The sequence below is a fragment of the Mus pahari genome, chromosome 5 (assembly GCF_900095145.1).
Source record: "Mus pahari chromosome 5, PAHARI_EIJ_v1.1, whole genome shotgun sequence".
Lineage (NCBI taxonomy): Eukaryota > Metazoa > Chordata > Mammalia > Rodentia > Muridae > Mus > Mus pahari.
In genome coordinates, this window is record NC_034594.1 from 46,031,632 (window position 1) to 46,047,099 (window position 15,468).

The 15,468-nt window shown below is 36.9% G+C and overlaps 1 protein-coding gene across 1 annotated transcript in view; it reads left to right on the forward strand.

Annotated features, from left to right (window-relative positions):
• The window catches only part of Cps1 (carbamoyl-phosphate synthase 1), a 109,668-nt gene that overhangs the window by 7,042 nt on the left and 87,158 nt on the right, over positions 1 to 15,468 (forward strand). Inside the window, exons 2-5 of the mRNA XM_021199318.2 lie at positions 9,262 to 9,371; positions 12,327 to 12,471; positions 13,332 to 13,421; positions 15,260 to 15,316. Coding sequence (XP_021054977.1) covers positions 9,262 to 9,371; positions 12,327 to 12,471; positions 13,332 to 13,421; positions 15,260 to 15,316 — 402 coding nt within the window. The remainder of the gene's footprint in view (positions 1 to 9,261; positions 9,372 to 12,326; positions 12,472 to 13,331; positions 13,422 to 15,259; positions 15,317 to 15,468) is intronic.

Below are 15,468 nucleotides of genomic sequence, written 5' to 3' on the forward strand. Positions count from 1 at the left end.
CCGCCCCCCCCCGAGTGCTGGGATTAAAGGCGTGCGCCACCACACCTGGCTTTATTTATTTATTTATTTATTTAAAGTCTATTTTCAAATACAAGAAAAGACTCATTCCACTTGTTTCCTGTGTCTTGAAGTAAAGGATTAAAAACACCAACAAACTCACAAAATACCTGATTCAAAGCAGAGGACCAATATCTTCAAAGTCAGTAGAATGACACTGGGATGCAGAACCTTGAACAAGCATCAATGGATGATTATAAACAACATTATAATGAATGCAAAGAAATGCCCAGCAGTAATAAACACAAAGCTGATTTGAAGTTTTATAGGCTAATTATAAATTCCGTTTCAATTTTGAATACACTTTCCAGGAATGAACTCTCATAGTTAGCTTAGTATAACCCCAGGGACACTTCTGAAGAGCATCTTGAGGGGAAATTTAGCTGTGTGACTTCCATTATTACTTGTCACATTGTTCTTATTCTGGAAAACTTTTCGAAACATTGACTCTTTTAAATGTGATCTCAAACTGAGAGCCTTAAAAAGCAAAGAGTTCTGGTCATTTGTAGCCCTCTGAAGCTATCCAGTCAGCTCATGCAAAAATGAAAATAAACCTGTACATGTAGTTTCAAAGTGAATTTAAATTTTCATACCAAATTAAAAGCCTTAAGAAGAAGAGTTGTTTGGGGTGATAATATAATATATATTATATAATATAATCATATATATATATATATATATATATATTATATAATATAATCATACTTTAGAAAATGTCATTAATAAAGTTAAAATACTTAAGGACACAGTGGAGCCCCAATGCTGAGCTCCATACAGGCAAACCATGAAGCATGCCAAATATTTTATTGGAGTTATGATCAAATATGTAGACAAATCATTTGCACAAAATTGTGTTTTCATAAAAGTTATTTCTAATTGGTGAAAGTATTCCAAGTTTCACAATATTATAAGACACATTATTGAACTTACTTTAGAATGTTCATCCTAAAGGCTATTGTAGGAATGGGCATCATATGGATATTGAAATAATACAGAAAAAATAAATGATACAGCTTAATAGAGAGGAGTATTACATAAAGCAGAGGATTAAAATGGTGTAAAAAGTTTTAAATGTTGTGTGTGTTAAAACATTGATAACCTCACAGACATTCCTATAAAAGTTTATTGTTAAAAACCAGCATTTAATATTACTAGGCCACAGGGAATTTTGTATTTCTTCTTTATAAAGCCTTTAGATTTCTATCAAATAACAGCAGAATGCAGGTTTCCTTCTGTGTATGTCTACCTATGTGCATTCATGTGGCCAGAGATCAACAACTGAAGTCTCTCTCTACTGCTTTCCACAGAATTGTTTGAGATAAGTCTCTCACTCAACCTGGCACATCCTGCCTGACCAGCGAGCCTCCAGGACTTATCTGTCTGCACACTCCTGTGCTGGAGTTTCAGATGTACACTGTCATCTAGGATTTTATAGGCTTCTCAGGAGCTTAACTGCAGTCTTCATGCTTGCACAGTCTGTGCTTTACCTGCTGAGCCATCTCCCCACATCCCTGAATACACCTTCTGAGACCTTATTCATAACCTCATTGGCTCCCAGATTCATAGTTTCTATAATGTTTAGAAAAAAGAAGTTAAATTAGCTTAAATGAATTTTCCCTCAGATCTGTATTGGCCAAAAGTTTTGATCTTCCCTTTCCAGGTTCTGTGCATATTTTTGTAAACATAATAACTTGAGTAGATGAATACAAATGTGATCTTGAAAAGGGAGAGATAATATTATTAATTACAGATATAATTTGAACATTGGTTTAAGGTCAATCATGAAAATTTCCCATCTTTGTGTGTGCATATAAATGTTCCTTCAAATCGTTGCATGCTGCTCTTCTGATTACTGGTACAAATAAAATAGATGCCTACACTTCTTCTATTCTTTTCTTTTCTTCTTTTTCTCTTATGAGATATGTTTTGTCTATATAGTCCAGTTTGGAACTGAACTCATCGTCATTCTATACCTGTCTATCAGAGTCTATGATTTCATGTGTGCATCACCACATCCAGCTGCGTGCTGATTGTGTCCAGTTGTGTGTCCACTCTTAAATATAGGCCAACTTGGGAGTAATATTAGCCTGGATGGGTGATTTGGTTAAAATGCCTCTTGTCAATTAGGTTCATTTGGAAAGGCATTGGGGTAATATCAGGAAAGCTGCTGTTGACTTGGAATTGCTTCAGTGAATAGAAGTTTTCAGAAGTAGCCTTGTAAGAGATATACCGGGAGACAAGTTTGACAAAATTTTAGTCAAGCCAATTGGAAGTGGTGATCTATCAGTTTCTCTCACTGAGCTTGCTCCTTGGTCCCCTGTCTAACTCAGGCTCCAGATGTAAAAATCTTCAGGAAGGTTATGCGTTTCTGACAGCAGGAAGCAATCCCCTCACCTGGTTTCCCACAGCAGGGCAAGTCCGTACTGGAAGAAAGGCTGAGTTGAAAAACATCTGACCTACCTTGGTGTCTGTGGTCCTAGCTGTTTTCAGAACTTGAGAATTCAGGGTCTGAAATCAGTGTGACTAATTGTCAACACCTGTTGGATTATCTGAGCTTTTAGGATGAAACCAATGACTAGCCACGTCACCCTGGCAATTCATGATTCATAGACAGGCAATTCTTAATTGACTCTGGTCTCCTGTTGGCTTATCCACCGGGATTTTGAATTAAAGTTTCTTATAAATAGATTCGACTTTATGATATAATTACTTTTATTCTCTTCTTAAAAAAACTGTAAAGCAGAAAGGAGAAAGGGATAATAAGTAAGACAGACTGGGAAAAGAAAAAAACCCAACATCAACCACCACCACCTCCAGAAAAGACTGCTCCTCCAATTACGACTGTGAGGATCTCTGTTCCCCGAAGGCTCTGTCAACTCAAGTGTAAAATGGAGATGTTAATGTTACCAACCTCATTGCTTTTCTGCGAGGAATAGGTGAGGAAATCCACCAGTAGTTATAGAGACACTACTTCCTTGCACATTCATGTTAACCACCACTCTGCAGAGGCTGTCTCAGGGGACATCAGGGTGGAGCCCTGAGTGACACACAATGCTCTCAGACATTATCATTCCAATAGGGCCTCATGACTGTTTGAATTGATATACTTTGGCCTCAACAGAGGACACTGCTTTGTCTCTAGTCAATTTGTTTATGCGACTGCATATGGACTTCGATTAATATAGACAAACTACATTCAGCAGGTTTGTGCTATTCTAGTTTCTCGTTAAGGCAGTGTCAAAGGTAGGTGTTTACTAACCGTGATAGATCAATTTCCTTTCAAAGACATTCTTAGGAAATGGTAATCCTTCTCTTTCACAAGTGTTAAGAGGCACCTCACTAAATGAAAATTAGGAAATTTCAAGTATATGTTTCTTTCAGTAAATATTTAAAAAACAATTATGCAAATATTTATCAGTGGCAAGGATGAGGATGTATCAGTGCTCTCCATAAACCTTGACAACAAAAAAGATAAAGCCACACAGCTATAATTTTAAATGGAGTGAGAAAAATAAACCAATTATTTCCTATTTAGAAATTTGGTGCATAAAAACAACACTTCAAGTATGAGACCTTATTAGTGAAGAAAAACAAAGAATCATTCTTTATAGAATCTTGTTCAACCTCTTGAGCCCCTTTCTTGTGTCCTGGCTACTACCAACCCTCCCATTACATACAAATGTTTAATAGTTAGATGCTAGAAAGCATTTTATATAACAAGTAAATAAAAAGAGTTTGGGTTATGTATATCGAATCTAGTTTTATTCCTTTTTGCTATTGGAGGATTCAGTTTCTACATAGCATAGCTAGTTACTACTATTTCCAGTGGAATTAAGTCATGGGAAAATATGAAAATAAGATTGAGAGGTCTTCTTGAACTTTCCGACAGCTTTACCTACCCCACACCTGGATGGTGTGTGAGCTGGTGCTGCATGCAGTCGAGAGTTATCGCCAGTCTCAATTGATTCCTCTCTTCCTTTCATCCTTTAGTATTGGCCTAGGAAGAAAGTGTGTCCTTGTTCAAGTAAGGTGAAGATGGATAAAAATGTCCAGGATCCAGTGGGCATCAAAATCACTTCACAACATCACGTGTTAGTGTTCTAACATTATAACACAACACTCCAGTTGCTATGCATTCCTAAGTTTGGCTGACTGCAACTTTATGTGAACCACAGCCAGCTCTTTCTGAAGGTATTGGTATAGGCTTGAAGTGTTTTGCTGTAAAGTTCACTAGGAAGTAGAAAGAATACCTTAAACAACTATAACATGCCCCACCCCAGATCATCATCATCATCATCATCATCATCATCATCATCATCATCTACTCACACTGAGAGAATGCCAGGAACAGGATCACAGGGCAATCAGTGTAAATTTTGACTCGTTCAACCATCAAAGGCCTAGTCTATAAACTAAGAAAGACAACCAGGATGTAAATAGGACACAAGCAAGGTGTTTGCTCATAAAGAGTAAGAGCAGAGGTATTGCATGTAGAAAATGACCTAAGAGAAGGAATCTATCTGTAAATTGATTCATTTGAAGACTAGCACCCTTCAATAAGAAAGCCTTCACTGTACTGCCTAGGATAGGAGACAGGGAGACATGGAAGTAGCTTGTGTGATGGGGCACAACAGAAAATGGAAAAGTCTTTTTTCATGAGTAGCAGCATGATTTTATGTAATGAAGAGTTAGATGGAGAAGCAAATGGGTGAACATTCTCTTTAGTCATCATTGTTATTAATTTTTGGGTATTAGGTGCTGAGATGGAGCTACTTTTAACGGGTGTACCATTTAAATGACTCTATTATTGAGCCTGTAGGACCAGATGTGATTCGAAAGTGGCTCATCCCGAGATGTTAGGAAAAGATGATGAAGGCAGAGGTTGCAACTCTAAGAAGTTTAATGCCTTTGAGTTTGAAATACTACCAATAATAACCAGTTCTGGAGAACACATAGCATTAGATATTTATCTTTGAAAGAGCAGTTCAGTCAAAAATTAGACAAGCAAATTAAGAAGGTGAAATGCTAAAAGTGAAGACCAAGTACCACATGAAAAAAATATAACATTTCAGTAATAAAATAGATGAGCTGGGGGCACATTAGGGAGTTAAAACAGATGCTATGCTTTGCTCAAATGAAGTTTGCTTCCTAGCAAGATAAGACAGCAAAGGAGTCACTGCATGCATGGGTTTTTGGGAAGGTGAGAAAAATGTTGACAAAAGTCCTGGCCAAGTTGTTCTTGGAGGACTGAGAGGCAAGCTATAGTCTTAAAAACAGGAATCAGGGGAGACCTACAGAAAGGTGACATTTGTGCAAAGACTTGAAGGACTTTTCAAATTTGGGACTTGAAACACAAAGCTTGCTAAACATTTCCTTATTTAAATTGGTTTTAATCTTACGCATAGGGAGGAAAACATGGATTCATTTATGAAAAAATTCCCCCAAAGAAAAGGATGCTATTTTTCATTAATTTATTTATTCATTCACTTTATATCCCTATCATAGCCCCCCCTTCTTCCAGTCCCACCCTTACAAGTCTCTGCCCTCATTACCCTCTCCCCTTCTCCTCAGAGAAAGAGACACTTCCCTTGGGTACCCCCCTGCCCTGGGACATCAAATCTCAGCAGGAATAGAAAAAGATGCTATTTTAGGCAAATTTGTATTTCCAGGCATTTCAGTCACACTCCCATCCTGCATTTCTCAAGGTTTTCTCTGTTTTGCAATTCAGGAAAGTATCTAGCTCTTTTACCATAGGGAGAGTCTAGGGATTCTCACTATGCATCCTTCTCCAGGGGCACAAGTACTTAGTGTGTGGGAGAGGCTCCGTGAGATTTGTGGCTAGCTCTTAATTGTCCTATTGGCGTATACATTTTTATTAAGCCCAAAGGGACCAAATCATTAAAAAGGTCCTTGATTTTTTCTTAACCTTTCATGACATTCTACAAGTATACACACTTCCCTTAACTAAGACTTTCTCTATATTTTCAGCTTTTAAGGGACCAATGTACTCTGGCAGTGGGCATTTAAATTATAATTTAATAATAGAAATCTAATTCCTAGGTTATACATCTGTTTGACAGGACGGAGAAGCCAAAAATATCTTATGGTGGTGAAAGGTGAACTTTTACGGAGTCTCTGGAAGGGAATGGCGTTTGGGGGGACTGTTATCTAAGAGAGAGGACTCTAAATAATAGCTCCTTGCTTGGAGTTCCTCCATCAATTCATAGATAAGTCAACTGGCACTCATCATTTTAGTCATTGGAGGCTAGTATAGTTAAGAGGAATATAAAGTGTACTACAGGCAATAAACAGAAGCCTTGTAACAATGTAATGAGTGGTGGGAAAGAGAATTGGAAGGTCTATAAAAACTGCCAAAAAGCACAAAAAATATAATTAAGGGAGCAAAAGACATATTGAACACATTCTCTGGGACTATTTCAGACAGCAGTAAATGTCTCTTCAAATGTGTCTTAGAAAAAGGAGAGCAGAGCAGGAAACTACTTTCATGAAGAGAAGAGAGGGAAAGCCACGAGCTAGAATTGTGAGAGAAGGTAATAAGAGATGAATTTGCTGATGTGAATTTTTACCTTTCTCTAAAATAGTGTCATCTAACCCAGAGATCAGACAATAATCAGAAAGCTCTACTTGGGAGTAGGTCCGAGGAGGGAAGAGGAAAACATAAACAAAGGTGACATTTTAGGCAGATAAGCTCAGCAGAAGTCCGATAAATTGGAATATAGATAATAGCTGAATTTGGAGTTCACAGCCAAGCTTGCCTAAGTACAATTATTTTAAGGTACATGTTAGTTAAGACCATATTCTCTTCTATTTTCTGAGGGCATGTCAGTTTCACATGACTTCCTCACCAACAGAAAATAACATTTCCAGTAGAAAATGTTTTGTGACAGTAAATTTTCATTACTTGGACCAAAGGGTTTCATCTAGTGAAACACGTCTGAGTTATCTGGGGACTTTTGCCAATAAACACACCCCTGTTGAGGCCCATCTCTGTGGAATGTCTTTTACCAATCTTCGGAAATACACTGAACGTTAGCACTCAAACTTCCTAAAATCATTAACCTCTGTCTTGAATTGTAATTACACAAAAGTAACTGAAAAAAAATCAAAGCGAATTATGGAGTAATGATAAGGTGTGATTAGGTATGACAGGCAGAGCTGATTTTCAGAGTGAAATTTAGATGTGTAGCAAGCTAATCCCTGACAGAAATCTCATCACCCCTGATAGCAGATGATGCCAATCACTGTTTTTTTTTTCTTTTTGTGATGGAAAAATTTCAAACTTTTCTTAACATAGTGTCTAGAAAAACAAAGTATAACTAATCAGAGACCATCTAGCTTAGCCCCACTCCTCTCTACAATACACATTTCCACATACCAACATCTTTCTAATGAGCAGTGCAGAACTTCTTTTGTCTTTTTCAGGAAGCAAATGTGAAATCCATGTGTTTTATTTTTAATTTAAAACAAAATAAATAAATTACCCATTTAAAAGAATGTGATTTTAAATAGGAAACACTAAAATAGTCCTGCATATAAGTATACTGTATACACATAGTCATACATAATTGAGATTTAGGAACGTAGTGTTTGATGAATGGCAATCAAAATACCACATTACATGTAAGAACAATCATTCTAATGGCAAGAGATCTGAGTACTTTGGATGTAAAGGAAGCATCGTATTTCTGCAGACATTACTATTGAAAAATAACAGGCTTCTGTATTTTAACACTGGAAAAGTTGAGAGTGCTACTGAGCTGGAGGAATACAGAAACAAAGCTTATTAGCATCAATTATTAAATTTCTTTTAAATTAGTGTGTGTGTGTGTGTGTGTGTGTGTGTGTGTGTGTGAGTTAGTGGGACAGCAAGATACAAAGAGATTAGACACTATGACCCCAGCCCTAAAATGGTTAAGGGACAGAGAATAGAGAATTGGTGTATTTCTTCTTAGAATGAGCTCACTTAACCTCACAGAAAGGATAGCCTTTCTTCAACAACTTCAGTGCATGGCCAAACTGGTTTCATATATAATTGTATCAATTTCTCTGACTTATAATCATTTGAGGCAAATTTCAGATATACTACGTTATGATTTAGCATCTCAGTATGTATTTATTAAAAAGATACAGAACTTTAACTGCATATCCTAATACTGTCATCAATCCTAACAGAGTACATCCAGTATAATCAAGTACCAATTTGTCATTTTGATTTCCTCAGTTGCTATGAAGTATTTTATGACCACATATTACAATGAGCTATAGTGTCTCCTAGAGATTTTGCCCCCTGAGCTGTGGTTTAACACATTTTTTCCCTCTCCCTTGACCTCTATGGAAATTGAGATGTAAATTGTTCCAACAATAGAATTATAGCACTGATGAGAAATGGGTGATCTTTGCTTACTTCTTAGATAGGTTTCTCTAATTGTTCCTTCTTTTAGCCAAGAGTTTTATAGAAGCTAGTTCAAAGATTAAGACAGCAGAGTAATCGAATTCAGGATGCCCATAGCCAAAACCGAGAACCAGGCATGGATATAATTAACTCTAATAAAAGGCAAAATACAATACTGCTTTTTAGAGTGTTCCACAGTGCCTGCTGCGGTATTAGTGTTAACAGAGTGATACAACTCCAGCTTCCCAATGTCCATAACACGGTGTGGAGAGGGCATCCCTGGGGACAACTCCATCAAACACCAGAACTCTGCGGAGCATAATTTAATAGGTAATCTCGAGAATTCCTTCTAGCTTGAAATCTCTGAGTGAACATGAGCTGTACAGTATAATTCAAGATGCCTTTGTAAGCTCACGAGCTTCCCTTAAAGGTATACTTGAGCAAAGCTAGAGAATATTAAGAAGGGGAAGATACCAACTGTAGCTTTCTGCAGCGACCTTGAAGTATTTCTGGCTTGTCAACAACTCTACAAGTAGACTTAGAATAGGTAATGTGTTGACGTGCTTCAGTTCCTCTTCTGAGCAAAGCAAGACAAAACACCTACCACTGACAGTGCCATCCACTTAGAGAAATGTTGCAGGTAACACAGAACAACCCCACACATGGGTGGGATGTTTTCAGCAAATCTGCTGTACATTTATCTATGCTTTGGTATTTTTTTATCAGATTTTTTTTCTATGTGTCTGGTGTTTCATATTTTGCTCTTAAGATTCTTGCAACTTCTTCCTTAGGCAAAGACAGCACACATTGTTCTGGAAGATGGAACTAAGATGAAGGGCTACTCCTTTGGCCATCCCTCCTCTGTTGCTGGTGAAGTGGTTTTTAATACTGGCTTAGGAGGGTGAGTATGCTTATGTCCAAACACTTCATTTTACCTCTCCATAGAAGAACACTTGGGTGATGTAAACTCATGGTAACAGGTTGAAATCACATCATTGTATTGTAATGTAGTTATGTGGAGCTTTGTGCAGGGCCTCGGTAGCCAGCCTGGATAGTAGGTATAGACGTATGCTTCCTGTTCTTGCAAAAGAAGTACAACATGGAAGCTTAGTTGGCTCCCGAAACAAAACAACCCCTCCCCTCCACTAATCTTAGAAATGTCTGTTGTGAAGACATCAGTTATGGGAAGTTTTGATCTGATGAAGGGGAAACTTGCAGCATGGGAAAGGCAGAGTGTCACAATATAGGGCCATTCTGTCAATAAAGTTAAGCCCCATTTCTGCACAACTAACAAGAGACATTTGAACAGTTTGTATAATTTTGTCTTTGTATAAAAAAATAACTGATAAGATAAAGGAGCTAAATAGCACACATGTCTAATATTTTTAAAGATTTGTCTTATTATTTAATTGTGTGTGTGTGTGTGTGTGTGTGTGTGTGTGTGTGTATGTGTGTGTGTCTGTGTGTATGTGATCATGGTAACCAGAGACAGTGGCTCCTCTGGAGTTGGAGCTACTGGAAGTTTTGAGTCTCTTAATATGGGCGCTGGGAACTGAACTTATCAGAACAGTAAGTGCTTGTAACCTCTGAGCTGTCTCTTTAGCTGAATATCTAGCATTTTAAATAGTTTTCAATTTTGACACAATTTAGTATTTAAGTTTTACTAGTGTGTAGCAATGAACATGAGAATTGTAATATAGTTCATGTGGTTGCTTTTACCTAGACAACAACCTGAAACATTCTGGTTCGGGATATAACAGCTGAGAATGGAATATTGAGATATTGATTAATCTTTTGGAGTTTCAGATTTCCTGTTTAAAAAGTAAGGGGTAACATTACAAAATAATTGACAGCTGGAGGCTTAAATCACATGTGTCTTAGGAAAAATATGACTTGATTATCTTAAAAGGTTTCATTCAGAGAGCCAGTCAACTAACCTTCCAAGAGTTATTTGATGAACACTTCAGGGAAATTCACATTAGCCTTGAAAGGAGAAAGGGACATTGGGTTAACTGATACTGAGTATATTGATAAATCAAGCCTGTCATGTTATTAATGTGCATCTTCTCTAAATCCTCACCTCTCTGTGTAGAATGAAGAATATTAGGTCGTTTAAAAAGCAGCCCCAGTGGTGAGGACATTAAATTACAGTGTATAAAACCTGTTTGCAAAGTTTTGCTTTGCCAGGCAATTATTTAAGCTTCTCGACAGCACTAATTACTAGCTGTGTTAATATACCTGCCAACAAACAACTGTTTAATATAGATCAGAATGATGGAGGGCACTCGAGTTTTCTTCTTGGTGATAGATTACAGGTGATAAATCTTGTCACATCACAAAAGTCAAACAGGACCTGATGGATTAATTTACTTCCAACACTGCAGTGTGGCGACACATGCTACATTTATGAACTCACTAAAGAGTACCATAAACTCATGGTTAAGGGAGAGGTCAGGTCCTTTAAAGAAAGAGACCAAAGAAGATAAAACTAATTTAAAGCCTCTTTTGATGTGGAAAGGCATTTGTATTGGGTTAGTCCACAGACTTTATGTTTTATTGAGATATGTAGATTTCATTCATTGCCTGGCTCATTCAATAAGGTGTTTGATAATTAAGTATTATTTTAATCTTCAAGAAACACATTTATATTATGTAGAAGCCTTGGTTAAAAAATTATCAGTTGTTGACAGGTGAGAGGCATCTGAGAGATAAGCTGGTAGAGGCTGTGAGCCCTGCATCCCCCTGGGGATGGTGGAGCTGAAAGACAAAGTGCTCTGTTGACAAAGTTAGTCCAGGTAGGACTTAGTTTGGATGGGGTTGGGGGAATTTATGTTGACTGTTATCTGAGCTGTATTGGATTGATTTCAAGGCTGTCTATTCCATCCTGTTCAGCACCTAAATTCACTTTCAGTCGTAATCCACAAGAAAGATTTGGTTGAACTCTGTCTGCAGGAGACAAAATGTAAGAGGTCAGGAAAGAAGAAATCAGTTAGAATGTCTTCAAGTGCATGGAGTTAAGTGTTGCTAGTTCCTAGTATTTATGGGAAAATGTTCTCTTCCCCACATAATGTTACACACACACACACACACACACACACACACACACACACACACACACATATCTCCAACTTTAAAATTCTGCATTCCTTTCCAGTTCCATTTTCAGGACTTACAAATAGTTATTTGGAAACTTAATTTTTAACTCATTAATGCTGCAGGCATTATGAGAGAGTAGCATTTCCCCCCACTTTATAATAGCTATCAGTGTTGTATGCTTCATCTTGTATGCTCAAACTAAATAATTTAAAAATCAGTATCCTTGAGTTATTCTTTTATGTGCATTAACTCCTTAGTTTAAATATTTACTGAGTTCTGATATGGATATGTACACATGCCGTTATTACTTGGTTACTCTTCAGTGTCATAATGTATAGTAAAAAATTATTTTCACCTTTTTGATGGCTGGTATGTTTGTGAAACTTTCAGCCCTCCACAGTAAGTATAAGTATTTTACTCAATATCTGGTAGGCTAGAGAAGCTTTTAAGATATTTGCAGTTGTTAAATCGGTAGCAGTGTACAAAAATTAAAATATTATTTCGGAAATTTAAGTTCTTTTCTATGAAACAATAAAAAAATAAAAAATTACCTTGGTATTAGCACCAGCTTTTCTGTTCATATTAGTTATATTATAGATACAATTTGGCATTCTCATGAGATTTATTTAGAGACAGTGTTTAGGGTTTTAATCCCATTGTCTTTTTATTGAAGAGTCCATTGGCTCAGAATATGTGCATATATAATAAGTTTGCACTTATATAAGTGCTTTGATGATAATACGCTGGTCTGTCTACCCAGGTACCCGGAAGCACTTACTGATCCTGCCTACAAGGGGCAGATCCTCACCATGGCCAATCCTATCATTGGGAATGGTGGGGCCCCCGACACCACTGCCCGAGATGAACTGGGACTGAATAAATACATGGAGTCTGATGGGATCAAGGTAATGCCCACCATGATGTGCTAAGAGTCTCTCTTTGAAAAAGTGTAATTGACTGATTTTTAAGGCTACAAGAAAAGCAAGGTCTCTCTCACAAAACTATGTATTAAGTCCATGTTTTCAACCTTATTCCGAAGCACCATAGGACAATCTTTAACTTGACAAGTTAAAGTTTTATTTATTAGGACAGTTTAGATTTTAATACCTTGGAGGAAACTTATTTTAAATGATAAAATAAGGCAATAAAAGATGAAGAATCATCTTTTGAGATAAGTTTGATAATCAATGGTGTTATTTATTGCCCTTTAAATATTAGTAAAAGATAACTTATATGACGGATAGTAAGTTAACACATTTAGATTACCTAGTCAAGGATATTCGGATAGTATCTTGAAATATGGAGCATATAAACAGTTTAAAACATACAAGGCTACTTTACTCTCTTTGTATTCTGTTTCAGAGGACCTTGGGTCTCATGCTTAGTCCTCACAACTAAACTATCACAATTTTCTCAGTCTTTTCTGCATGTATATTAAGAAAATTATTTTATCTATTATCTACATTGAATAAATAATCCTGAACAACAACATTGATAGATTAAATGGTTGATAAGCGACAGTACCTTCATTTGGAGATTTGCCTGCAAGGCAAACTCACTTTCCAAAAGTAGCCTTAAGTAAATAATGATACACTTAAATACAAGTGTTGGCAACCTTTTTATATCATGGTTTCAACATTGGAATGTCTTATCAGTGCTAAAAAAAAAAAACCATTTAAATATGCAAAACTCACCTTCAAGATAAGTCACAAGAAGTGCACAATGTTTGGTGAATCACCCTTCAAATGACTGTCTGTCTTCCTAGGTGGCAGGTCTGCTGGTTCTGAATTACAGTAATGACTATAACCACTGGCTGGCTACCAAGAGTCTGGGTCAATGGCTGCAGGAAGAGAAGGTGAGAAGTAGGATAGGTCTATGGGTCTATGGAAACCTGGGAGCTTATGCATTTCTGGATATCGCTACTGTAGACAGGGGTTTGTTAAAGCAACAGCAGCAACACAAACAACCAATCTGCACCCTATTCAATTTTTCCTGAATTCATTCTCTGAATACATAGACCTAGATATTCTCAGTTTATCCACTAGATGGCACCCACACACGAGTGGTAGCATATCTTATTTAGAAAAGGCTATAGGGAACATTTAAGAAATTTGCCTTCTCTTGAGTGATATCAGTCACCCCATCATTTCATCTACAATTTAGCTTCATGTTTAGGTCCTAGGAAAGTCTGCTCTGAGCTCTAAGTGTAGGGCACATAATCATTCCATCCAATAGTATTATTATTATTATTATTTTTTGCCATTTTTAATTCTTACAAGTATAAAGAGATCCTCAAGTATTTTGTGTCTTAAACATTATGACAAATTACTTGGCTATAATTTCATTTGAAGTAATGTGGAAAACAGGTTAAACCTTACATTATTTCTATAGTTTAAATGTCTAATTCCTTATCAGTGTATTCACCTTAAGTGTTAGGAATCCTTAAAATTAACAGACTTACTCTATTTAGTTTCATCTTCATTGTTACTATAACTGCTTTTGTTCAACTGTGGCTGATTCTGTAATATAGAACACTATCAATTATAATACCGTCAAGCACCAAGAAAGTTCTGCCTTTCCAACGAGTGTCTACCTATGGGTTCAATGTTATCCCTTTGTGACAAAATAAAAATAAAATCAAAGATATTGGTTCTGGACTCCTATGTCCTAGTCTTCCTGAAACACAAAGGAGGTGGGAAGGCACTTTGTTGTGGCCCACGCCACACTGATTTCGTCTCAACCATTAAAACAAGTTACCTTTATTTGGCAGATAGCTAGTTTCTGTACTGGTTATTTAACAATCAATGCCCCTCTCTCCGTCCCTCTGTCTATCTCTCCCTGTCTTTGTTTCCGTCTGTCTCCTCTTTTTCCCATCTCTCTCCCTTTTCTCCTTTCTCTGTCTTTTTTCTCTCTTTTTCTGTCTCCCTCTTTGTCTCTCCCACACTGACATTCTCTCTCTCTCTCTCTCTCTCTCTCTCTCTCTCTCTCTCTCTCTCTGTTATTTAGTAAACCTTGTTTTCTTATATTAGAATTAGTAATTTTGGTTTCAACCCGCCTCACGGCTTGTCAGAGTACACTTTCAATATGTATACTGAGTTTGTCTTTATTCAACCACGAAAAAAGGAAAGAAAAAAAAACCAGTCGATATAATGATAAATAAGATGGACAAATATTAGGAAAGCCACAATACAACACAAGCCTTCAGAAAAAATATGTGGAGTGCTTACTGTGTACCAGGAATATTTGGCTCAAAAATATTTACATATTATTTCTTATGAGGTTCACTGATTGACTTTTTATAATGTAGATGAAAAATATATGCTATACATAAAATTATAGACATATTTCTAAAATATGCACACATCTCATTATTTCAAAATGAATATTTGTATAGAATGTGACTCTCTTAATATCTGAGGTTAAGCAGCAAAGCTGTTGCAAGGGATTATTAATACACAGAGATTCTTGTTCTTTATTCTGAGGATGCTCTTCGCTGTAGGAGTTTTGTGCTTAAGTAGGGCAGCAATTTCCCTGGAACTGACAACACCATCACCCTGGGTCAGGGCAAAGAAGGAGTAGGGAGTTATTTACTGCTCAAGAAGATAGATGAGGCTAAGCGTACACGTTGAAAACAATATGCTGGCTCTAATCTCCTCTCCTTTCACTGTCACTGCGACTTTTTTTTTTTTACAGGTCCCTGCAATTTATGGAGTGGATACAAGAATGCTGACTAAAATAATTCGGGATAAGGTACGATCATCATCTTTGGCTGAATCTATGTCTCCTCTCATTTCCCTCCAGAGCGTGAAGGACTCACTAATACACAAGGGAGAAAATCTGGCTAGCTCACTCTGTTCAATTCTATGTCACATTCCTTTACTTTTCTGATGTAATTTCCAGGA